Raw genomic sequence first — 23,760 nt, forward strand, 5'->3', positions numbered from 1 at the left:
GAGCTCGACGGGAGGAGAAGACGGTGGTGGGACTCCAAGGTCACGTGTCCTCCTCGAGGAGGAGGACCTCGAGGAGGAGGAGGAGATGTTTCTCCTCAACTAGGAGATGTTTCTCCTCAACCAGGAGATGTTTCTCCTCAACCAGGAGATGTTTCTCCTCCCCTGGGGTCTCCAGGTGGCCTCCCCGCTTCTCCTCCCATCAAGGTCCCGCTTGGAAAAGTGGCTTCTGGTCTCCAAGGGGACCCCGGGAGGTGCTGGAGGGGGGGGGGGGGGGGAGGTGGTCCCGGTGGTCTCCTCGTTCAACGGAATCGTCAAGCGAGCCCTAACGAGCGGCCTGAGAACTCAATGGAACCCACTGTGCCCAGGAAAGAGCTCCAAGAGGTCCAAGCCGAGGCCACCGGGTTGGAGAAGCCCCCAAGGTGGCCTCCAACCAACCCCGAAGAAGGCGGCGAGCGTTGACCTCTCTGCTTTCTCCCACCAACCTCGGAGAAGATCCCGATTTTTTTTTTCTTTGAGGGCTTCCAACCCGCCCCGGATCTTCTGGAGGAACCACCCGGCTGGGGGGTCACCTTCTCCTCCTCCTCCTCCTCCCCCAGCCCACCCCGTGGCCTTCAAAGAAGCCCAGAAGGTTCTTACAGAAGCGAGAGCTTTGCCCAGAGCGTCCCCGGTCTGCGAGCTGCCGGCTGTCCCGCCGCCTCTGGGGGCTGCAAGGAGAAGGTTCCAGGTCAGGAGAACCCAAAAAACCAGCTTGGACCTCTCCTCATGGTCCTTTTCTTCCTGGTTTCTACAAGTTTTGGGATCTCAGAGGGGTTGGAGACACCAAAGAACCATGAGGAGCAACCAGAGGGACCTCGAGGTTGGGTTTATGGGGCTGGGAGGGGAAGAACCTCAAGGTTCCAGCTCAGAAGAACCCAAAAAACCATCTTGGGCTTCTCCTCCTGGTCCTTTTCTTCCTGGTTTCTATGAGTTTTGGGATCTCGGAGGGGTTGGAGACACCAAAGAACCATGAGGAGCAACCAGAGGGACCTCGAGGTTCATGGATTTACGGAGAAAACCTCAAGGTTCATGGATTTATGGAGATGGGAGGAGGAGAACCTCAAGGTTCCGGCTCAGAACCCAAAAAAACATCTTGGACCTCTCCTCCTGGTCCTTTTCTTCCTGGTTTCTATGAGTTTTGGGATCTCGGAGGGGTTGGAGACACCAAAGAACCATGAGGAGCAACCAGAGGGACCTCGAGGTTGGATTTATGGGGCTGGGAGGGGAAGAACCTCAAGGTTCCAGGTCAGAAGAACCCAAAAAACCATCTTGGACCTCTCCTCCTGGTCCTTTTCTTCCTGGTTTCTACGAGTTTTGGGATCTCGGAGGGGTTGGAGACACCAAAGAACCATGAGGAGCAACCAGAGGGACCTCGAGGTTCGTGGATTCATGGAGAAACCCTCAAGATTTATGGAGATGGAAGGAGGAGAACCTCAAGGTTCCAGCTCAGGAGAAGCCAAAAAAACATCTTGGACCTCTCCTCATGGTCCTTTTCTTCCTGGTTTCTACGAGTTTTGGGATCTTGGAGGGGTTGGAGACACCAAAGAACCATGAGGAGCAACCAGAGGGACCTCGAGGCTCATGGATTCATGGAGAAAACCTCAAGGTTCATGGATTTATGGAGATGGAAGGAGGAGAACCTCAAGGTTCCAGCTCAGGAGAACCCAAAAAACCAGCTTGGACCTCTCCTCATGGTCCTTTTCTTCCTGGTTTCTATGAGTTTTGGGATCTCGGGGGGGTTGGAGACACCAAAGAACCATGAGGAGCAACCAGAGGGACCTCGAGGTTTGTGGATTCATGGAGAAACCCTCAAGGTTCGTGGATTTCTGGGGCTGGGAGGAGGAGAACCTCAAGGTTCTTGGTCTTTGGAGCTGGAGAAGAGCTTTGGAGGAGCTGGAGGTGGAAGGTCCCCCCTGGACTCACCCATGATGGAGTCGGAGCCGTTGGCGGGGGGCGTGCAGGACGAGGAGCTGTAGTGGTTGGAGCCCCCGGCGCGGTGGAAGGAGGACATCGGGGGGAGGCTGGAGCTGAGGTCGCCCGAGGAGTGCGAGGGGTAGCTCTGCAGGAGAAGACACGCCAAGGAGACACCTTCAGAGGGGACAAACCTGCCCGGGAAGCTCTGGAGAAGCTCAGAACATGGATCCACCTCACCAGGAAGCTCTGGAGAACCTTGGATCATGAGCCAACGAGCCCAGGAAGCTCTGGAGAACCTTGATTCATGATCCAACCTCACCAGGAACCTCTGGAGAACCTTGGATCATGATCCAACCAGCCCAGGAAGCTCTGGAGAAGCTTAAATGGTGGATCCAGCCTCCCAGGAACCTCTGGAGAACCTTGGATCATGGTCCAACCTGGCCAGGAAGCTCTGGAGAAGCTTAAATGGTGGATCCACCTCACCAGGAACCCCTGGAGAAGCTTAAATCGTGGATCCACCTCACCAGGAAGCTCTGGAGAACCTTGGATCATGGTCCAACGAGCCCAGGAAGCTCTGGAGAAGCTCGAATCATGGAGTCAACCAGGCCAGGAAGCTCTGGAGAAGCTTAAATGGTGGATCCACCTCACCAGGAACCTCTGGAGAACCTTGGATCATGGTCCAACGAGCCCAGGAAGCTCTGGAGAACCTTGGATCATGGTCCAACCAGGCCAGGAACCTCTGCAGAACCTTGATTCATGGATCCAGCCTCACCAGGAAGCTCTGGAGAAGCTTAAATGGTGGATCCAGCCTCCCAGGAACCTCTGGAGAACCTTGATTCATGATCCAACCTCACCAGGAACCTCTGGAGAACCTTGGATCATGGTCCAACCTCACCAGGAAGCTCTGGAGAAGCTTAAATTGTGGATCCAGCCTCTGAGGAAGCTCTGGAGAACCTTGATTCATGATCCAATGAGCCCAGGAATCTGTGCAGAACCTTGGATCATGGATCCAACCAGACCAAGAAGCTCTGGAGAACCTTGGATCACGGATCCACCTCACCAGGAAGATCTGGAGAAGCTTAAATGGTGGATCCACCACACCAGAAAGCTCTGGAGAACCTTGGATCATGGATCCAACCAGCCCAGGAAGCTCTGGAGAAGCTCAGCCCCTGGACCTGAGCCCTGGAGGTCCCCCCGGCGGTCCCAGGTGGCTCACCAGGCGCTCGTGGGGGTGGAGGCTGCAGTAGCTGCTGGACTGGGGGATGTGAGAAGAGTTGCCCAACATGCCCCCGTAGCCGGGCTGGTTCATGGCGCTGGACGAGCTCCAGGGGTCGCTGCTGTGGTGTCCATCTAGGAGACGAGAAGAAGAAGAGCGGGGGGTGGCTCCCTGGAGCTTCAGAAGAGCCTCCAGGTCCTCCTAACCCCCTCCATGACCTTCAAGGTCCTTCCAACCCAACCCAGTCCATGAGTCTCTGGTCTTCAAGGTCCTTCGAACCCCTCCCATGACCTTCAAGCTCCTTCCAACCCATCCCATGAGTCTCCAACCTTCAAGGTCCTTCCAACCCAACCCCTTCCATGATTCCTTGATCTCCAAGCTCCTTCCAACCCCTTCCATGATCTCCAAGCTCCTTCCAACCCATTCTATGAGTCTCTGATCTCCAAGGTCCTTCCAACCCAACCCCTTCCTTGATCTCCAAGCTCCTTCCAACCCCTTCCATGACCTTCAAGCTCCTTCCAACCCCTTCCATGACCTTCAAGGTCCTTCCAACCCAACCCCTCCATGACCTTCAAGGTCCTTCCAACCCCTTCTACGAGTCTCTAACCCTCAAGGTCCTTCCAACCCAACCCCTTCCTTGACCTCTAAGGTCCTTCCAACCCCTTCCATGACCTTCAAGCTCCTTCCAACCCAACCCCTCCATGATCTCCAAGGTCCTTCCAACCCATTCTATGAGTCTCTGATCTCCAAGGTCCTTCCAACCCAACCCCTTCCATGATCTCCAAGCTCTTTCCAACCCCTTCTATGACCTTGAAGGTCCTTCCAACCCAACCCAGTCCACGATTCCTTGATCTCCAAGCTCCTTCCAACCCCTTCCATGACCTTCAAGCTCCTTCCAACCCCTTCTACGAGTCTCTAACCCTCAAGGTCCTTCCAACCCAACCCCTTCCATGACCTTCAAGCTCCTTCCAACCCATCCCATGAGTCTCTAACCTTCAAGGTTCCTCCAACCCCACCCCATCCACGACTCCTTGACCTCCAAGCTCCTCCAGCCCCCCGTGAAGCCCCTCCCGGGCAGGTTCTTCTCACCTTGCATGAAGAAGGAGCTGGGGAAGGTGCCGCCTGCTGCTTTGGAGGACGGGTAGCCCGGGGACTCTCGGTTGTAGTCGGCCGTGCTGGCCGAGGGCGCGTAGACCTGAGGAGGAACGAGACCTCTTAGAACCTCCGGGACCTCCAAATCGAGAAGAACCCTCCGCTTTGGTCTTCGCGTGGTCACCGAAGGTCTCAGGAGGGTCACCAGGAGGGAGGTTCTCCACCTGCTTCGGGGGCATCAACGGGGATGAGGTGGAGACTGGGCTGGAGGAGGACTTGGGGGGTGGAGAAGGACCTGGGGGGGTGGAGAAGGACCTGGGGGGGTGGAGAAGGACCTGGGGGGGTGGAGAAGACCTCAAGGTCTCCTCCAGGACCCAAAACGTGAGGGTTTTTGGGGTTAAATCCCCGATTTTTGGTCTCCGGAGGAGCAAAACGATGAGTTTTTTCACCCAAAAAGCAACCGAAGAGCCTCCAAAGTGTCTTCTGCTCAAGGATTTGGGGTCTGAGATGTTCCTCAGCTGGAGGAACCTCCTCGTTCCGTCTCCAAACGGAAGGTGGTCACCTCCTGGCTGGACAAGCGTCACCAGGAGAAGGAGGAGGGGGTTGTCCTCCTAAGCCCGCCCCCACCCCGGGGTCCTCCCTCCAGTTGTGGAGCCTCCGGAGCTTCTGGAGGTGGCGGTGGAGACACCAGAAGGGCTGGAGAAGCTTTCTGAGCGGCTTGAAGGTCCTTCCCGCTGCCTCAGGAGCTCCGAGGTGGCCTCAACCATCTCCAGGGATGGAGAAGACCGAGCGTCCTGCTTTTTCTTTCCAGCAGAAGCCCAAATTCTCCTCGTTGAAGCCACTAAAGGACCTTCCCCCCCTCCTTCTTCTCCGTTTCCGCTGGCCGAGCTCTGATTTCATCCAGATGTTGAGGAGGAGAAGAAGAAGGAGGAGAAGGAGGAGGACGCGGGGGCTGCCGAGCCCGGAAGGAAGCGTCCCACCCACCACCACCTCGCGCTGGACCTGCCAACGTTCTCAACGAGAACCAGATGGTGGTTTCAGCCCCGGCTTTCATCCTCCCCCCCCTCCAAAAGGGGCCTGGAAGCTCCGGCGTGGCCTTCAAAACCTTGAGTGAAACCAGATGTGGCCACCAGGCAGCTGGAAAGCACCCCCCTCCCCCCCCTTTTCCTTCTCCTCCACCTCCTCGGGGCTCCGGGAGGTCCCGTGGAGAAGTTGAGGGCTTCTCAGCACCTCCAGGTGGCTCCTCAGCCACCTCCCAGGAGGAGGAGAAGGTGGGAGTCGATGTTCTTCCAACCCCAAGGAGCTTTCGGCTCCATCCGCTTCTCTGGAAGAGGCCCCGGAGGTGTCTCCATGTCTAGAAGACGAGGTAGACGTCCCACTCGGGATTGGAGGGAGCTCCGAGGGCTTCTCCAACCTTCCTAACCGCCCCGTTTCTCCTCCTTGAGGACCTCAAAGGTCCTTCCGGGAGGCCCAACCTCAAGGATTCCACCACTCTCTGGTTTAGAAGACACGATAGGACCATCTTGGAGACCTTCCTCCCCTCTTGGAGACCTTTTACCCCTCTTGGAGACCTTTCCCCCCTCTTGGAGACCTTCCCCCCCTTCAATATCACCAAGGCGGCCCTCGAAATCGACTCCTTTCGAGGTGGAACCCCACGATCTCATCCTTCTCCTGGTTCTCCACCCCCCCCAGCCTGGTTTTCCTTCTTCTCCAAGCCCCGTCGGCTCCTCCAAAGCAGCCGAAATGGCTTCCAGATGGTCCTCCAGGACTTCAAAGGAGAAGGAGGAGGGGAAGGAAACGAGGAGAAGGCTTTGGTTTCTCTCCAGCTTGATGAGGTCATCGGGGACGGTGGAGAAGTTGGAGCTCAGCGCTTGGGTTTGGAGGACAAGGAGGAGGAGGAGAAGGAGCTGGAGAAGGAGGGAAGGGGTTGAGGGATCTGAGGGGGGTTGGAGAAGATGAGAAGGACCTCGAGAAGGACCTTGAGGAGGAGCTGGAGAAGGAGGGAAGGGGTTGAGGGATCTGAGGGGGGTTCCTGGAGCCTCAGAAGATGAGCAGGAGATGGGAAAAGGAGTTTCTACAGGAGGATCTGAAGGTTCTCCAGGGTTGGATGGAAAATCCACAAAGTTCTCGCCCTCAAAATTATGGAAAGGAGGGAAATGAAAAAATGAAGATGAGAAGAAGTTGGAAAGAGCAAAAATTGGGGAAAAATCTGAGGGGGAAGGAAAAAAATCCGAGGGGGAAGGAGAAAAATTCGAGGGGGAAGGAGAAAAAATTCGAGGGGGAAGGAGAAAAAAATCTCCGAGGGGGAAAAAAAAATCTCTGAGGGGGGGAGGAAAAAAAATCTGAGGAGAAGGGAAAAAAAATCTGAGGGGAAAAGAAATTTGAGGGGAAAAGAAATTTGATGGGAAAAGGGGGAAAAAATCTGAGGGGGAAAAAAAATCTGAGGGGGAAAAAAAATCTGAGGGGGAAGGAAAAAATCCGAGGGGGAAAAAAATATCTGAGGGGGAAGGAAAAAATCTCTGAGGGGGGAAAAAAAATCTGAGGGGGGAAAAAAAAAATCTGAGGGGGGGGGGAAAAACCGAGAGGAAAAAAATCTGAGGGGAAAAGGGGGAAAAACCTGAGGGGGGAAAAAATCCGAGGGGGAAAAAATCCGAGGGGGAAAATCCTGAGGGGAAAAAGGGGGAAAAATCTGAGGGGAAAAAGGGGGAAAATTTGAGGGGAAAAAGGGGGAAAATTTGAGGGGAAAAAGAGGGAAAATTTGAGGGAAAAAGGGGGGGAAATTTGAGGGAAAAAGGGGGGGAAATTTGAGGGGAAAAGGGGGAAAATTTGAGGGGAAAAGGGGGGGAAATTTGAGGGGAAAAGGGGGAAAATTTGAGGGGAAAAGGGGGAAAATTTGAGGGGAAAAAGGGGGAAAATTTGAGGGGAAAAGGGTAAAATTTGAGGGGAAAAAGGGGGAAAATTTGAGGGGAAAAAGGGGGAAAATTTGAGGGAAAAAGGGGGAAAAATCTGAGGGGAAAAAGGGGGAAAAATCTGAGGGGAAAAAGGGGGAAAATCTGAGGGGAAAAAGGGGGAAAATCTGAGGGGAAAAAGGGGGAAAATCTGAGGGGAAAAAGGGGAAAAATCTGAGGGGAAAAAGGGGAAAAATCTGAGGGGAAAAAGGGGAAAAATCTGAGGGGAAAAAGGGGAAAAATCTGAGGGGAAAAAGGGGGAAAATCTGAGGGGAAAAAGGGGGAAAAATCTGAGGGGAAAAAGGGGGAAAAATCTGAGGGGAAAAGGGGGAAAATCTGAGGGGAAAAGGGGGAAAATCTGAGGGGAAAAGGGGGAAAAATCTGAGGGGAAAAGGGGGAAAAATCTGAGGGGAAAAGGGGGAAAAATCTGAGGGGAAAAGGGGGAAAAATCTGAGGGGAAAAGGGGGAAAAATCTGAGGGGAAAAGGGGGAAAAATCTGAGGGGAAAAGGGGGAAAAATCTGAGGGGAAAAGGGGGAAAAATCTGAGGGGAAAAGGGGGAAAAATCTGAGGGGAAAAGGGGGAAAAATCTGAGGGGAAAAAATCTGAGGGGGAAATTTGAGGGAAATGGGGAAATTTGAGGGAAATGGGGAAATTTGAGGGAAATGGGGAAATTTGAGGGAAATGGGGAAATTTGAGGGAAATGGGGAAATTTGAGGGAAATGGGGAAATTTGAGGGAAATGGGGAAATTTGAGGGAAATGGGGAAATTTGAGGGAAATGGGGGGAAATTTGAGGGAAATTAGATTCAAGGGAAACGAGGGGAAATTTGAGGGAAACGGGGAGGAACTTGAGGGAAATTAGAGAGATTTAAGGGAAACGGGGAGGAATCTGAGGGAAACGGGGAGGAATTTGAGGGAAATTAGAGAGATTCAAGGGAAAAGAGGGGGAAATTTGAGGGAAACGGGGAGGAATTTGAGGGAAATTAGAGAGATTCAAGGGAAACGAGGGGAAATTTGAGGGAAACGGGGAGGAATCTGAGGGAAACGGGGAGGAATCTGAGGGACATTAGAGAGATTCAAGGGAAACGAGGAGAAATTTGCTGGGAAGGGGCGAGATTTGAGGGCAATCAGCCCCCAAAAAGGTCCAAATATTCCCTTTTTCCCAGGAAATCCTCTTGTTTGCAGCCGGCGCTGGAATTTCTCGGCGCCCCCGAAGCTTAATGGGAACCAGAGCGAGGGCGAAACAGGAACCGAACGATTCCTCCTCCTAATTTCCTGCCCCCGGGGCGTCGCCTCCTCCTTCTCCGTGCGGGAAGAAGAAGCGAGATAAGCCGGTTTTGATAGCGTTTTCCCAGCGATTTCAGCCCGAGGGGATCGAATTTGATCCCAAATTCCCTCGTTATTTCAATTTGGAGCCTCAAACCCCCTCCGAAGTTGCAAGCGGAAGAGCCACGAGGGCAAGAATCACGTCAAGAAGAGGAGAGAGAGCGAGATCGATGAATATTAATATCAATTATTGATTAAGAGCCACCTATTATGGATTAAGAGCCACCTATTATGGATTAAGAGCCACCTATTATGGATTAAGAGCCACCTATTATTAATAGTGACCTATTATCAATCAATAGCCACCTATTATCAATTAACAGCCACCTATTCTCAATCAATAGTCACCTATTATGGGTCAATAGCCACCTATTATCAATTAACAGCCACCTATTATGGGTCAATAGCCACCTATTATGGGTCAATAGCCACCTATTATGGGTCAATAGCCACCTATTATGGGTCAATAGCCACCTATTATCAATCAACAGCGACCAATTATGGATTAATAGCCACCTACTATCAATTAAGAGTCACCTATTATTAATAGCGACCTATTATCCATCAATAGCTACCTATTATCGATCAATAGCCACCTATTATCAATCAACAGCCACCTATTATCGATCAACAGCCACCTATTATCGATCAACAGCCACCTATTATCGATCAATAGCCACCTATTATCGATCAACAGCGACCAATTAAGGATCAATAGCCACCTATTATGGATCAATAGCCACCTATTATCGATCAACAGCAACTTATTATGGGTTAATAGCCACCTATTATCGATCAATAGCCACCTATTATCGATCAATAGCCACCTATTATCGATCAATAGCCACCTATGATTAATAGCAACCTATTATGGATTAATAGCCACCTATTATCAATTAATAGCCACCGGCTATCAATCAATAGCCACCCATTATCAATCAATAGCCACCCATTATCAATCAATAGCCACCCATTATTAATAGTGACCTATTATCGATCAAGAGCCACCTATTCTCAATAAATAGTGACCTATTATCGATTAATAGCGACCTTTTATCAATCAATAGCCACCTATTAGTGATTAACAGCCACCTATTATCGATCAAGAGCCACCTATTATCGATTAAAAGCCACCTATTCTCAATCAATAGCCACCTATTATGGATCAATAGCCACCTATTATGGATCAACAGCGACCTATTATTGATTAATAGCCACCTACTACCAATAAATAGCCACCTATTATCAATCAAGAGCCACCTTTTATCGATTAATAGTCACCTATTATTAATAGCCACCTATTATCAATCAATAGCCACCTATTATAGACTAATAGCCACCTATTATCAATCAAGAGCCACCTATTATCAATCAAGAGCCACCTATTATCAATCAAGAGCCACCTATTATCAATCAAGAGCCACCTATTATTAATAGCCATCTATTATCAATCAACAGCCCCCTAGTATCGATTAATACCCACCTCTTATCAATCAAGAGCCACCTAGTATGGATTAATAGCCACCTAGTATGGATTAATAGCCACCTAGTATGGATTAATAGCCACCTAGTATGGATTAATAGCCACCTAGTATCGATTAATAGCCACCCATAATGGGTTAATAGCCACCCATTATGGGTTAATAGCCACCTATTCTCAATAGAGCTCTATTATTAATAACGACCTATTATCAATCAATAGCCACCTAGTATCAATCAATAGCCACCTACTATGGGTTAATAGCCACCTATTATGGGTTAATAGCCACCTATTCTCAATAGAGCTCTATTATTGATTAATAACGACCTATTACCAATCAATAGCCACCTATTATCGATCAAGAGCCACCTATTCTCAATTAATAGCCACCTATTCTCAATTAATACCCACCTACTCTCAATTAATACCCACCTACTCTCAATTAATACCAATCTTTTCTCAATAGAGCTCTATTATTGATTAATACCGACCTATTATCAATCAATATCGATGAACAGCAACCGATCGGTATCAACGCAGCTCTATCCGCTCTTTTCTCTTAATTAACAGTAATTAACAGGTTGCAATACCCGATTTTAGTCTCTATAGGGGGTTGTTTTAGGGAGAGACTGGGACGCCACGAGGTTTATTGGATCGAGAGAAGAAAATGTATCGGTTTCTAGGGATCTTTCCCGATAAAAACGGGGTTATTGGAGAGGAATGTGTTGATTGATTCCATAGAGTCACTATAAATCAATTTATTTGCGCTAGATCCCCGTATAGATCTCAATTTCTTCGCCGTACAACCCCACAGACCCCGATTTCTTTGAGCTAAATCCCCGTATATATTGATTTAGTCGCCATCTAGCCTATAGACAGCGATTTAGTGCGGCGAGAGCCCTATAGAAACCTTTATTTTAAGTATATATTCATATATATTCATTTATTTGAGCTCTATCCCTATATAAATTCATTTAATTGAACTCTATTCCTATATAAATTCATTTAATTGAGCTCTATTCCTATATAACTTCATTTATTCCAGCCCTATCCCTATATACATTTATTCCAGCTCAATCCCAATATATATTCATTTATTTGATCTCTATCCCTATATATATAGATTTATTCCAGCTCAACCCCTATATATATTGATTTATCCCAGCTCTATCCCTATATATATTTATTCCACCTCTATCCCTATATATATTGATTTATCCCAGCTCAATCCCTCTATATATTGATTTATTCCACCTCTATCCCTATATATATTGATTTATTCCAGTTCTATCCCTATATATATTGATTTATCTGATCTCTATCCCTATATATATAGATTTATTCCAGCTCAATCCCAATATATATTCATTTATTTGATCTCTATCCCTATATATATAGATTTATTCCGGCTCAATCCCTATATATATTGATTTATTCCATCTCTATCCCTACATATATTGATTTATTCCAGCTCAATCCCTATATATATAGATTTATTCCACCTCTATCCCTATATATATTGATTTATTCCATCTCTATCCCTATATATATAGATTTATTCCAGCTCTATCCCTATATATATTGATTTGGTCCAGCTCTATCCCTACATATATTGATTGATTTGAGCTCTATCCCTACATATATTGATTGATTTGATCTCTATCCCTCTATATATTGATTTATTTGATCTCTATCCCTCTATATATTGATTTATTTGATCTCTATCCCTATATATATTGATTTATTTGATCTCTATCCCTCTATATATTGATTTATTTGATCTCTATCCCTCTATATATTGATTTATTTGAGCTCTATCCCTCTATATTGCTTTATTCCAGCTCTATCCTTTTCCTGCACAAACACCACTCTATAGGGGTATTTTCAGCTATAGGCACATATTCATCCTTTTCTATCAGCTCCACCCCTCGCTATTTAGGTTTTTTCCCGTTAAATCCCCTCTACCTCTATTTTTCTATCAAAACCCCTATATATCTATATTTATTTCCCTCTAACACCCTATATATGCTTTTATTCCAGCTAGACCCCTATATATTTACCTTTAGCTCCCGTTTAGCCCTAGAGACGCAGCTTCATTTCACTGATATATAGAATTTTATATTAAATAGTCCCCTATATACATCATTTTTTATATATATAATTATATATAGGGGTTTATTCTCTCTATACAACCACAGATTTATTCTCTATATATATTGATCCACTTCTATATATTGATCCACTTCTATATCAATTAAATTCTATCTCAATTCCATTATAGATTTAATTATATATCAATCAAATTAGATCTCGAGTCAATTATTCCTCCATTAAATCATATATTAATTCATATATTGAGATATAATGGAATTAAGATCTAATTTAACTGATAAATAATCGAATCTATAATGGAATCAAGATCTAATTTAACTGATATATAATCGAATCTATAATGGAATCAAGATCTAATTTAACTGACCCATAATTAAATCAATATATAAATGAATTAATATATAATCAATATATAATTGAAGAGACATATAGTTGATGCATAATTGATATCAATATATAATGAGATCGATATAATCAAGATATAAATGAATCAAGACATAAATGAATTGATATATAATCAAATCGAGATATAATTAAGCTGATAATTGAATCAATACATAAATGAATTGATATATAATTGAATCTCTATAATTAAACTGATAGATAATTGAATCAATACATAAATGAATTGATATATAATTGAATTGAGATATAATTAAACTGATAGATAATTGAATCAATACATAAATGAACTGATATATAATTGAATTGAGATATAATTAAGCTGATAATTGAATCAAGATATAATTGAATCGAGATATAATTTAACTGATATATAATTGAATCGAGATATAATTAAGCTGATAATTGAATCAAGACATATATGAATTGATATATAATTGAATCGAGATATAATTAAACTGATACAGAACTGAATCGATTAAGAATTGAATCAATATGTAAACAAATCAATTAAGAACTGAATCAATATATAAACGAACCGATTAAGAACTGACTCAATATAGAAATTAATTGATCTATAAATGAATCGAGACATCACTGAAGCGAGATATAATTTAATTGATAGAGAATAGAATCAATATAGGATTTAATTGATATAGAAGCGATATAGAAATTAATTGATATAGAATAGAATCGATATAGGATTTAATTGATATAGAACAGAATCGATATAGAAATTAATTGATATAGAACAGAACTGATATAGGATTTAATTGATATAGAACTGATATAGGATTTAATTGATATAGAACTGATATAGAAATTGATATAGAATCAATATAGAAATTAATTGATATAGAATCAATATAGAAATTAATTGATATAGAATAGAATAGATAGAGAAATTAATTGATATATAATTTAACTGATAGATTAATTGAGATGTAATCTAAGTGATATGGAATCGAATCGCTATTGAACTTAATTAAGATGTAATTTAATTGAGTTTGAGGTATAATTTAACAGATAGAGAGTTTAATTGAGAGATAATTTAACTGATATCGAAACGAATTGATAGAGAATTGAATCGATATCGAAATGAATCGATACAGGATCCATCTTATCTCTAACTGAACCCATAGAGAACTTGACTTAGCTCGAAATTAATTGCTAAAGAACTTCGTTTAGCTCGAAATTAATTGCTGAAGAACTTCGCTTCCCTCTCCTTGAGCCTCCACGTCCTTCCGAAATCTCTTTATCCCAAAATTCCCACCTGGAGAAGAGCTCGGAGCTTCCACCTCCCCGTTGCCACCTCCGAGAAGGTTCTTGGTGGCTTCCTGGGAGCCGAGACGCGATGGCGGAGGGCTCGGCGCCGGCTCCCAACTCCACGAGGACTCCGGGAAGGGCCGAGAAGCTGGAAGGCGACCGGGAGAAAAGCTCCTCGAGGTCCAACTGGGAAGTTCTGGGCTCCGACCTCGCGGGGAACCCAAGAAGTGGAAGAGGCGCCGCACGCCGAGGCCCAAAAACCCGGAAAACGTCGCTTCTGGGGGGGGTTCGTTCATCCAAATCCAAAAATTTACGGAAAAATCAAGGAAAACTCACCGATTCCCCAAATTCAACGCAACGAGGAGGCGACGGGGGGGTTGGACACGAGCCCCTCGGCTTCACCGCCTGAAACGGCCCCCGGATCCCTTTTTCCTCCGCGGTTTCCAGGGAATTTGGGCTGCTTTGTTGCCGGGTTCCAGCCCAATTTAACGCCGCCTTCGTTTCTTTCCCAGTTTTTTTTTTTCCTTCCATCGGAGGTTCCCTCGCCGCCAAGCCCTTCGGCAGCGACACCAAAGAGTTAACGGCACCGACCGCTCGCTCGCTCCTCAAAATCCAGCTGGAAAAGCAGCCGCTTCGCCACTTTGCCTTTATTTCCCACCTTTTTCCCTGATTTTCCACCTTTTTGCCTTATTTCCCCCCTTTTTTCCCTTATTTTCCCCCCCTTTTTCCCTTATTTTCCCCCTTTTTCCCTTATTTTCCCCCTTTTTCCCTTATTTTCCCCCTTTTTCCCTTATTTTCCCCCTTTTTCCCTTATTTTCCCCCCCTTTTTCCCTTATTCCCCTCTCTTTTTTCCTTATTTCCCCCTCTCCTTTTTTTCCCTTATTTCCCTCTCCTTTTTTTTCCCTTATTTCCCCCCGTCCTTCTTTCTTCCCTTATTTCCCCCCTTTTCTTTCCTTATTTCCCCCTTGTTTCCCTTATTTTCCCCCTTTTTTCCCTTATTTTCCCCCTTTTTCCCCCCTTTCTTTCCTTCTTCCCCCCTTTTTCCTTATTTTCCCTCTTTTTTCCTTCCCCCCCTTTTCCTTATTTTCCCCTCTTTTTTCCTTATTTTCCCCCTCTTTTTTCCTTATTTTCCCCCTCTTTTTTCCTTATTTTCCCCCTTCTTTCTTCCTTATTTTCCCCTTTTTTTCCTTCTTCCCCCCCTTTTTCCTTATTTTCCCCTTTCTTTCCTTCTTCTCCCTTTTCTTTCCTTATTTCCCCCCTTTCTTTCCTTATTTCCCCCCTTTTCTTTCCTTATTTTCCCCCCTTTTTCCCTTATTTTCCCCCCTTTCTTTCCTTCTTCCCCCCCTTTTTTCCCTTTTCCCCCCTCTTTTTCCCTTTTCCCCCCTCTTTTTTCCTTATTTCCCCCCTTTCTTCCTTATTTCCCCCCTTTCTTCCTTATTTCCCCCTCTTTTTTCCTTATTCCCCCCTCTTTTTTCCTTATTTCCCCCCTTTCTTCCTTATTTCCCCCCTTTCTTCCTTATTTCCCCCTCTTTTTTCCTTATTCCCCCCTCTTTTTTCCTTATTCCCCCCTCTTTTTTCCTTATTTCCCCCCTTTTATTCCCTTATTTCCCCCCCTTTTTTTCATTTCCCCCCCTTTTTTCCTTATTTTTCCCCTTTTTCCCCTTTTTTCCTTATTTTCCCCCTTTTTTTCCCTTATTTCCCTCCCTTTCTTATTTCCCCCCTTTTATTCCTTCTTTTTCCCCTTTTCCCCCTTATTTTCCCCCCTCTCTTTTCCTTATTTTCCCCCTTTTTTCCTTATTCCCCCCTTTTTTCCTTATTCCCCCCTTTTTTCCTTATTTTCCACCTTTTTTCCTTATTTTCCACCTTTTCTTTCCTTATTTCCCCCTCTTTTTTTCCCTTATTCCCCCCTTTTCTTCCCTTCTTCCCCCCCCTTTTTTCCCTCATTTCCCCCCCTTTTCCCTCATTTTTCCCTCTTTTCCCCCCCGACAGCCGCTTTTAAGCCTCATTTTGTCGATTCCGCCAGGAAAACTCGGCTTTTCGCTGCCGGAGGGACCACCGAAAGGGGAAAAAACCACGGAATTTCCAACTTTTTTCGTGGATTGAAGGGAGGGGGAGAAGTTTGGACGCTCCGAGGCGCCGCTGGGAATAAGAACCAGGTTTTCCGGACCCGCCGTGGGAACAATGCCGGCACCAAATTCCCTCGGGAAGCTTTTCCCCCTCCCTCTTCTTCCTCAAGCGGCGTCGGAGCCGCTTTCCGGGAATTTTTTACGCTCACGGATTGGGGTTGGGTGGATTTTTACCTTCTGGAATGCAGAAAAAAGGGGGAAAACCTCGGATTGGGAGGCGGAGATGGGATCTTCCCGACTTTTTAAGCGGCGGGGCCAACATTCCAGCTGGAAAAGAGCCTTCCGGACAACAAGCTCGCTGCCAACCGAGCCGCTCCCTCTGTTTTCCGGGCTCCAAAAGCCACAAAAAGACGGAAAAACACCCCTCCAATCCCACCCAACCCTCGGAAAACGGCGCTTTGAACCCCAAAAATCTCGGAATTTGCTCCTCCGAGGAACTTTTTGGCCTCGAAAGCCACACGGGGAACGTCGGGAAGAGCCGAAGCTCTTGGGAAAGGGGAGAAACGACTCGAATCGAGGGGAGAAAAGTAAAATTCCCGAGTATTTACGTGAAATCACAGCGAATTCCGTGCTTTTTCCTGGCTGTATTCCCAGTTTCCACCCCCCCTCGGCCTTCATGGCGAGCTCAGGAGAACATTCCCACCCGATAAATGGCTCTAATCCAAATTAAATCCTGATTATCCGCTTCCATCCCAGCCGGATGAATCCCAACCGCAAAAAAAAACCAGGATAAAGCCTTCGCTTCATCCCCAAACTCCGTTTATCCGGAGATAAACGGCAAAGAACTCAAAGCCGAGTTTTTTTTCCTCCTCCTGGCACATCCGAATGTTGTTTAAGCAAAAAATTCCCTTCCCAATCTCCTTTTTTAAGGTTTTTCCACCTCATTTTTCCAGAAAAAGAGGAAAATCGGAGCTTAAAAAGCGGAATAAAGGCTCGTTGGGCTTCTCCAAACCCACTTTTTGTGGGGATGGAGCTGGAGGGAAGGGGGTTGGAGGCCGGACTCGAGCAAATCCATAATTTTTTTCGGGAATAACACCACGGGAGCGAGAAAAAAGCAAGAGATGGAGCCCCAGGAGGGAAGATTTTCACGCCCGGGTGACGCAAAGGGTTGTGGTTCTAAGCAGCGACACCGCTGGAAGAGGAAAATGGGTTCGGAACGCGACAAAATGGGTCAAAAAGGCAAAAAAATGGTTCAAAACGTGACAAAATGGGCCCAAAATGCAGAAAAATGGTTTGAAATGCGACAAAATGGGTCCGAAACGCCACAAAATGGGTTCGGAAAGAGCGGAAATGGGTCCAAAACACCACAAAATGGGTCCAAAAAGAGCAGAAACGGGTCCAAATTGCAACAAAATGGGTCCAAACACCACAAAATGGGTCTGGAAAGAGTGGAAACGGGTCCAAAGTGCCACAAAATGGGTCCGAAATACCACAAAATGGGTTCAGGAAGAGCAGAAACGGGTCCAAATTGCAACCAAATGGGTCCAAACGCCACAAAATGGGTTCAGAAAGACCAGAAATGGGTCCAAACTGCAACAAAATGAGTCCAAACACCACAAAATGGGCCCAAAACGCCACAAAATGGGTTCAGAAAGAGCAGAAATGGGTCCAAACTGCAACAAAATGGGTCCAAACACCACAAAATGGGCCCAAAATGCCATAAAATGGGTTCAGAAAGAGCAGAAATGGGTCCAAAGCGCCACAAAATGGGGCCAGAAAGAGCGGAAACGGGTCCAAACGCCACAGAATTGGTCCAAAACGCCATAAAATGGGTTCAGAAAGAACGGAAATGGGTCCAAACGGCAACAAAATGGGTCCAAACTGCCACAAAATGGGTTCAGAAAGAGCAGAAACGGGTCTGAAAAACCACAAAACGGGTCCAAAATGCCACAAAATGGGCCCAAAAGAGCGGAAACGGGCCCAAACTGCAACAAAATGGGTCTGAAACGCCACAGAATGGGTTCAGAAAGAGCAGAAACGGGTCAAAATGCCACAAAATGGGTTCAGAAAGAGCGGAAATGGGTCCAAAACTCCACAAAACGGGCCCAAAATGCCACAAAATGGGTTCAGAAAGAGCAGAAACGCGTCCGAAACGCCACAAAATGGGCCCAAAACACCACCAAATGGGCCCAAAACGCCACAAAATGGGTTCAGAAAGAGCAGAAATGGGTCCAAACGCCACAAAATGGGTCCAGACACCACAAAATGGGTTCAGAAAGAGCGGAAACGCGTCCGAAACGCCACAAAATGGGTTCAGAAAGAGTGGAAATGGGCCCAAAACGCCACAAAACGGGCCCAAAAGAGTGGAAACGGGTCCAAACAGCAACAAAATAGATCCGAAACGCCACAAAACGGGTTCAGAAAGAGCAGAAACGGGTCCAAAGTGCCACAAAATGGGTCCAAACTGCAACAAAATGGGTCCAAAACACCACAAAATGGGTCCAGAAAGAGCAGAAATGGGTCCGAACTGCAACAAAATGGGTCCAAACACCACAAAATGGGTTCAGAAAGAGCGGAAACGGGACTGAAACGCCACAAAATGGGTCTGAAATGCCACAAAATGGGCCCAAAACGCCACAAAAAGGGTCCAAAAGAGCGGAAACGGGTCCAAAACGCCACAAAATGGGCCCAAACGCCACAAAATGGGTTTAGAAAGAGCGGAAACGGGTCCAAACTGCAACAAGGGTCCAAAACGCCACAAAATGGGTTCAGAAAGAGCAGAAATAGGTCCAAACGCCACAAAATGGGTCTGAAATGCCACAAAATGGGTCCAAACTGCAACAAAATGGGTCTGGAAAGAGTGAAAACGGGTCCAAACTGCAACAAAATGGGCCTGAAACACCACAAAATGGGTTCAGAAAGAGTGGAAACAGGTCCAGAACGCCACAAAATGGGCCCAGAAAGAGCAAAAACGGGTCCGAAACACCACAAAATGGGCCCAAACGCCACAAAACGGGTTCAGAAAGAGCAGAAAAGGGTCCAAACGGCAACAAAATGAGTCCAAACGCCACAAAATGGGTCCAGAAAGAGCGGAAACGGGTCCAAACTGCAACAAAATGGGTCCGAAACAACACAAAATGGGCCCAAAACGCCACAAAATGGGTTCAGAAAGAGCAGAAACGGGTCAAAACGCCATAAAATGGGTTCAGAAAGAGCGGAAACGGGTCCAAACGCCACAAAATGGGTCTGAAATGCCACAAAATGGGTCCGAAAGAGTGGAAACGGGTCCAAAATGCCACAAAATTGGTCCAAACACCACAAAATGGGTCCAAAAAGAGCAGAAACGAGCCCAAAATGCCACAAAATGGGTCCAAAGCGCCACAAAATGGGTTCAGAAAGAGCGGAAACGGGTGCAAACTGCAACAAAATGGGTCCAAACGCCACAAAATGGGTTCAGAAAGAGTAAAAATGGGTTGGAATCACTACGAATGGGTCCAAAATCACTAAAAACGGGCTCAAACCACTGTGAACTGATTCGGAATCGCTAAGAACGAGGTAAAAAAATCACTAAATATGGGTTTAAAACACTTCAAAAAGGTTCGGAATCACTAGAAGTCGGTTCAAACCCACGAGAAATGGATCCAAACCCCCTAAATACGGGTCCAAACCCCCTAAAACCGGGTCCCAATCGCTCTTCTCAAGTCTGAATCACTCTTAACCAGGTCCAGACCCCCTAAACCTGGGTCCCAGTCGCTCTTAACCAGGTCCAAACATCCTAAAACCACGTCCCAATCCCTCTAACTAGGTCCAAACCCCCTAAAACCACGTCCCAGTCACTCTTAACCAGGTCCAAACCCCCTAAAACTGGGTCCAAATCGCTCTTAACCAGGTCCAAAACACCGTTAACCGCATCCCAGTTGCTCCAAAGCTGGTTCTAATCGCTCTTAACTGGCTCCAAACCCCCTAAAACCAGGTCCCAATCACTCTTAACTAGTTCCAAACCCCCGAGAACAGGGTTCCAATCGCTCTTTTTGGGTCCTGATCCCTCTTAACCGGGTCCAAATCTCCTAAAACCCAGTCCCACTCACCCTAACCGGGTCCTAGTTGCTCTTAACCGGGTCCCAGTCACTTTCAAGCGGTTCTAATCACTCTTAACCGGCTCTTAGTTGCTCTCAACCGGGTCCAAACTCCCTAAAACCAGGTCCCAGTCACTTTTAACCTGGTCCCAGTCACTTTTAACCTGGTCCAAACCCCCTAAACTGCATCCCAATCACTCTAACGGAGTCCAAATCGCTCTTAACCGGGTCCAAACTCCCTAAAACCGGGTTCAACTCCCTCTTAACCGGATCCAAACCCCCTAAAACCGCATCCCAGTCACTCTAAAGCGCTTCTAATCACTCTTAATCGGGTCCAAGTCGCTTTATTAGAGTCCAAACCCCCTAAACCAGGGTCCCAATCACCCTAAAACAGTTGTAATCGCTCTTAACCGGCTTCTAAGCCCTCTTCACCGAGTCCAAGTCGCTCTTAACAGGGTCCAAACCCTGCAAACTCGCATTTCAGTCACCCCAAAGCACTTCTAACCGCTCTTAACCGGGTCCAAACCCCCTAAAAACACATCCCAGGCCCTCTAAAGCGCTTCTAATCGCTCTTAACCGGCTTCTAACCGCGCTTAACCAGGTCCAAAGCCCCTAAAAACGCATCCCAGTCACTCTAAAGCGCTTCTAAACGTTCGTAACCGGGTCCAAAGCCCCCCAAAGCGGGTCAAATCCCCTCAAAGCGGGTCTAAACGCTCTTAACCAGCTTCTAATCACTCTTAACCGAGTTCAAGTCGCTTTTAACCGACTCCAGACCCCCTTAAACCGCCTCTCAGTTACTCTAAAGCGCTTCTAACCGCTCTTAACCGGGTCCAAAGCCCCTCAAAGCGGGTCCAAAGCCCCTCAAAGCGGGTCCCCCTCGCTCTTAACCGGGTCCCAGTCACTCTAAAGCGCTTCTAAACGCTCTTAACCGGCTTCTAATCACTCTTAACCAAGTCCAGACCCCCTTAAACCGCATCCCAGTCACTCTAAAGCGCTTCTAAAGGCTCTTAACCGGGTCCAGAGCCCTCCAAACTGGGTCCAGAGCCCCCCAAACCGGGTCCAAATCCCCTCAAACCGGGTCCCCCTCGCTCTTAACCGAGTCCCAGTCACTCTAAAGCGCTTCTAACCGCTCTTAACCGGGTCCAGAGCCCCTCAAAGCGGGTCCAAAGCCCCCCAAACCGGGTCCCAGTCACTCTAAATCGCTTCTAAACGCTCTTAACCGAGTCCAAGTCGCTTTTAACCTAGTCCCAGTCACTCTAAAGCGCTTCTAACCGCTCTTAACCGGCTCCAAAGCCCCCCAAAGCGCTTCTAACCGCTCTTAACCGAGTCCAGAGCCCCTTAAACCGCCTCTCAGTCACTCTAAAGCGCTTCTAACCGCTCTTAACCGGCTCCAAAGTCCCCCAAAGCGGCTCCAAAGCCCCCCAAAGCGCTTCTAACCGCTCTTAACCGAGTCCAGAGCCCCTTAAACCGCCTCTCAGTCACTCTAAAGCGCTTCTAACCGCTCTTAACCGGGTCCAGAGCCCCTCAAACCGGCTCCAGAGCCCCCCAGAGCGGCTCCAGAGCCCCCCCAAAGCGGGTCCCAGTCACTCTAAAGCGCTTCTAAACGCTCTTAACCGGCTTCCAATCACTCTTAACCGACTCCAGACCCCCTTAAACCGCGTCCCAGTCACTCTAAAGCGCTTCTAAACGCTCTTAACCGAGTCCAGACCCCCTCAAACCGCCTCTCAGTCACTCTAAAGCGCTTCTAACCGCTCTTAACCGGGTCCGAAGCCCCCCAAAGCGGGTCCAAAGCCCCTCAAAGCGGGTCCTCAGTCCCTCTAAAGCGCTTCTAATCGCTCTTAACCAAGTCCAAGTCGCTCTTAACCGACTCCAGACCCCCTTAAACCGCGTCCCAGTTACTCTAAAGCGCTTCTAAACGCTCTTAACCGAGTCCAGACCCCCTTAAACCGCCTCCCAGTCACTCTAAAGCGCTTCTAACCGCTCTTAACCGGGTCCGAAGCCCCTCAAAGCGGGTCCCACTCGCTCTTAACCGAGTCCCAGTCACTCTAAAGCGCTTCTAAACGCTCTTAACCGGCTTCTAATTACTCTTAACCGACTCCAGACCCCCTTAAACCGCGTCCCAGCCCCTCTAAAACGCTTCTAATTGCTGTTAACCGGCTTCTAAGCGCTCTTAACCGGGTCCAAAGCCCCTAGAACAGGCTCCCCGTCACTCTAAAGCGCTTCTAATCGCTCTTAACCGGCTCCAAAGCCCCTCAAAGCGGGTCCCCCTCGCTCTTAACCGCTTCTAAACGCTCTTAAACCGCGTCCCGGTCACTCTAAAGCGCTTCTAACCGCTCTTAACCGGCTCCAAAGCCCCTCAAAGCGGCTCCAAAGCCCCCCAAAGCGGCTCCAAAGCCCCCCAAAGCGGCTCCAAACCCCCCCAAAGCGGCTCCCCCCGGCTCTAAGGGTCCCGGGCGGGGGTGGCCGTTCCCCTCAGGGCTTTTCTCTCACCGCTTTGCCGTCGCAGTAGTACATGAGGGCGGCTCGGGGCAGCCCGTAAGCGCAGTACATGGTCCCGGCCCGGGGCCGTCTCCGTCTCCTCCCCAGCAGCCGCAGCCGCCGCCGCTCCTTTCTCTCCGCCGCCTCCCGCTCCGCATCTCCCCGCGCTCTGCTCCTCCTCCCCCTCCATTGCCCTCCTCCTCCTCCTCCTCCTCCTCCTCATGCAAATCAGGGCGAGACCATCCAGACAAATGGCGGGGGGGGGGGAGGTGAAAATGGCGGGGGCGGCGCGCGCTCCCCCCTCCCCTTTTCCCGCTTTTTTTTCCTTCCCCTTCACCTGCCATTTTCCCCCTTCATTCACTTTTTTCCCTCTTTTTCACCCCTTTTCCTCCTCCTTCCCCTTTTCTCTTCCCTTTTCCCTCTTTTTCTCGTCTCTTTTGCCTTTTCCCTTCTATTTTTCCTTCTCTTTTTGCTTTTTTCCTTCTCTTTTTCCCCTTTCCCTTCTCTTTTTGCTTCTTCCCCTTCTCTTTTCCCCCTTCCCCTTCTCTTTTCCCCCTTCCCCTTCTCTTTTTCCCCTTCCCCTTCTCTTTTTGCTTCTTCCCCTTCTCCTTTTGCTTTTTTCCTTCTCTTTTGGCCTGTTCCCATCTCTTTTTCCCTTCTTTTTGCCTTTTCCCTTCTCTTTCCCTTTTTCCCCTTCTCTTTCTGCTTTTTTCCCTTCGCTTTTCCCCTTTTCCCTTCTCTTTTCGACTTTTACCCTTCTCTTTTCCCCTTCCCCTTCTCCTTTTTCCCCTTTCCCTTCTTTTTCCCCCTTTCCCTTCTCTTTTTTCCTCCTTCCCTTCGCTTTTTTCCCCTTCCCCTTCTCTTTTTGTTTGTTCCCTTCTCTTTTCCCCCTTTTCCCTTCTCTTTTTCCCTTTTCCCTTCTCTTTTTCCCTTTTATCCTTCTCTTTTTCCCTTTTCCCTTCTTTTTCCCTTTTATCCTTCTCTTTTTCCCCTTTTATCCTTCTCTTTTTCCCTTTTTTCCTTCTCTTTTTCCCTTTTTCGTTCTTTTCCCCTTTTCCCTTCTCTTTTTCCCTTTTCCCCTTCTCTTTCTGCCTTTTTCCCTTCTCTTTTCCCCCTTTCCCTTCTCTTTTTGACTCTTCCCCTTCTTTTTCCCTTTCCCCTCCTCCTTTTACCTTTTCCCCTTCTCTTTTCCCCTTTTCCTTCTCTTTTTCCCCTTTCCCTTCTCTTTTTCCCCTTTTCCCTTCTGTTTTTGCTTGTTCCCTTCTCTTTTTGCCTATTTCCCTTCTTTTCCCCTTTTCCCTTCTTTTTTTTGCTTTTCTACCCTCTCTATTCGCCTTTTCCCTTCTCTT

At 47.4% G+C, this 23,760-nt stretch overlaps 1 protein-coding gene across 1 annotated transcript in view; it reads right to left on the reverse strand.

The window, feature by feature from the left end:
* Positions 1–23,760, reverse strand: part of LOC138733072 (transcription factor 4-like) — a 94,240-nt gene that overhangs the window by 17,919 nt on the left and 52,561 nt on the right. Inside the window, exons 9-12 of the mRNA XM_069879968.1 lie at positions 4,256–4,361; positions 3,167–3,300; positions 1,960–2,095; positions 637–704 (exon numbers count right to left, since the gene is read on the reverse strand). Coding sequence (XP_069736069.1) covers positions 637–704; positions 1,960–2,095; positions 3,167–3,300; positions 4,256–4,361 — 444 coding nt within the window. The remainder of the gene's footprint in view (positions 1–636; positions 705–1,959; positions 2,096–3,166; positions 3,301–4,255; positions 4,362–23,760) is intronic.

The sequence above is a fragment of the Phaenicophaeus curvirostris genome, chromosome Z, assembly GCF_032191515.1.
Source record: "Phaenicophaeus curvirostris isolate KB17595 chromosome Z, BPBGC_Pcur_1.0, whole genome shotgun sequence".
NCBI classification, from domain to species: Eukaryota; Metazoa; Chordata; class Aves; order Cuculiformes; family Cuculidae; genus Phaenicophaeus; species Phaenicophaeus curvirostris.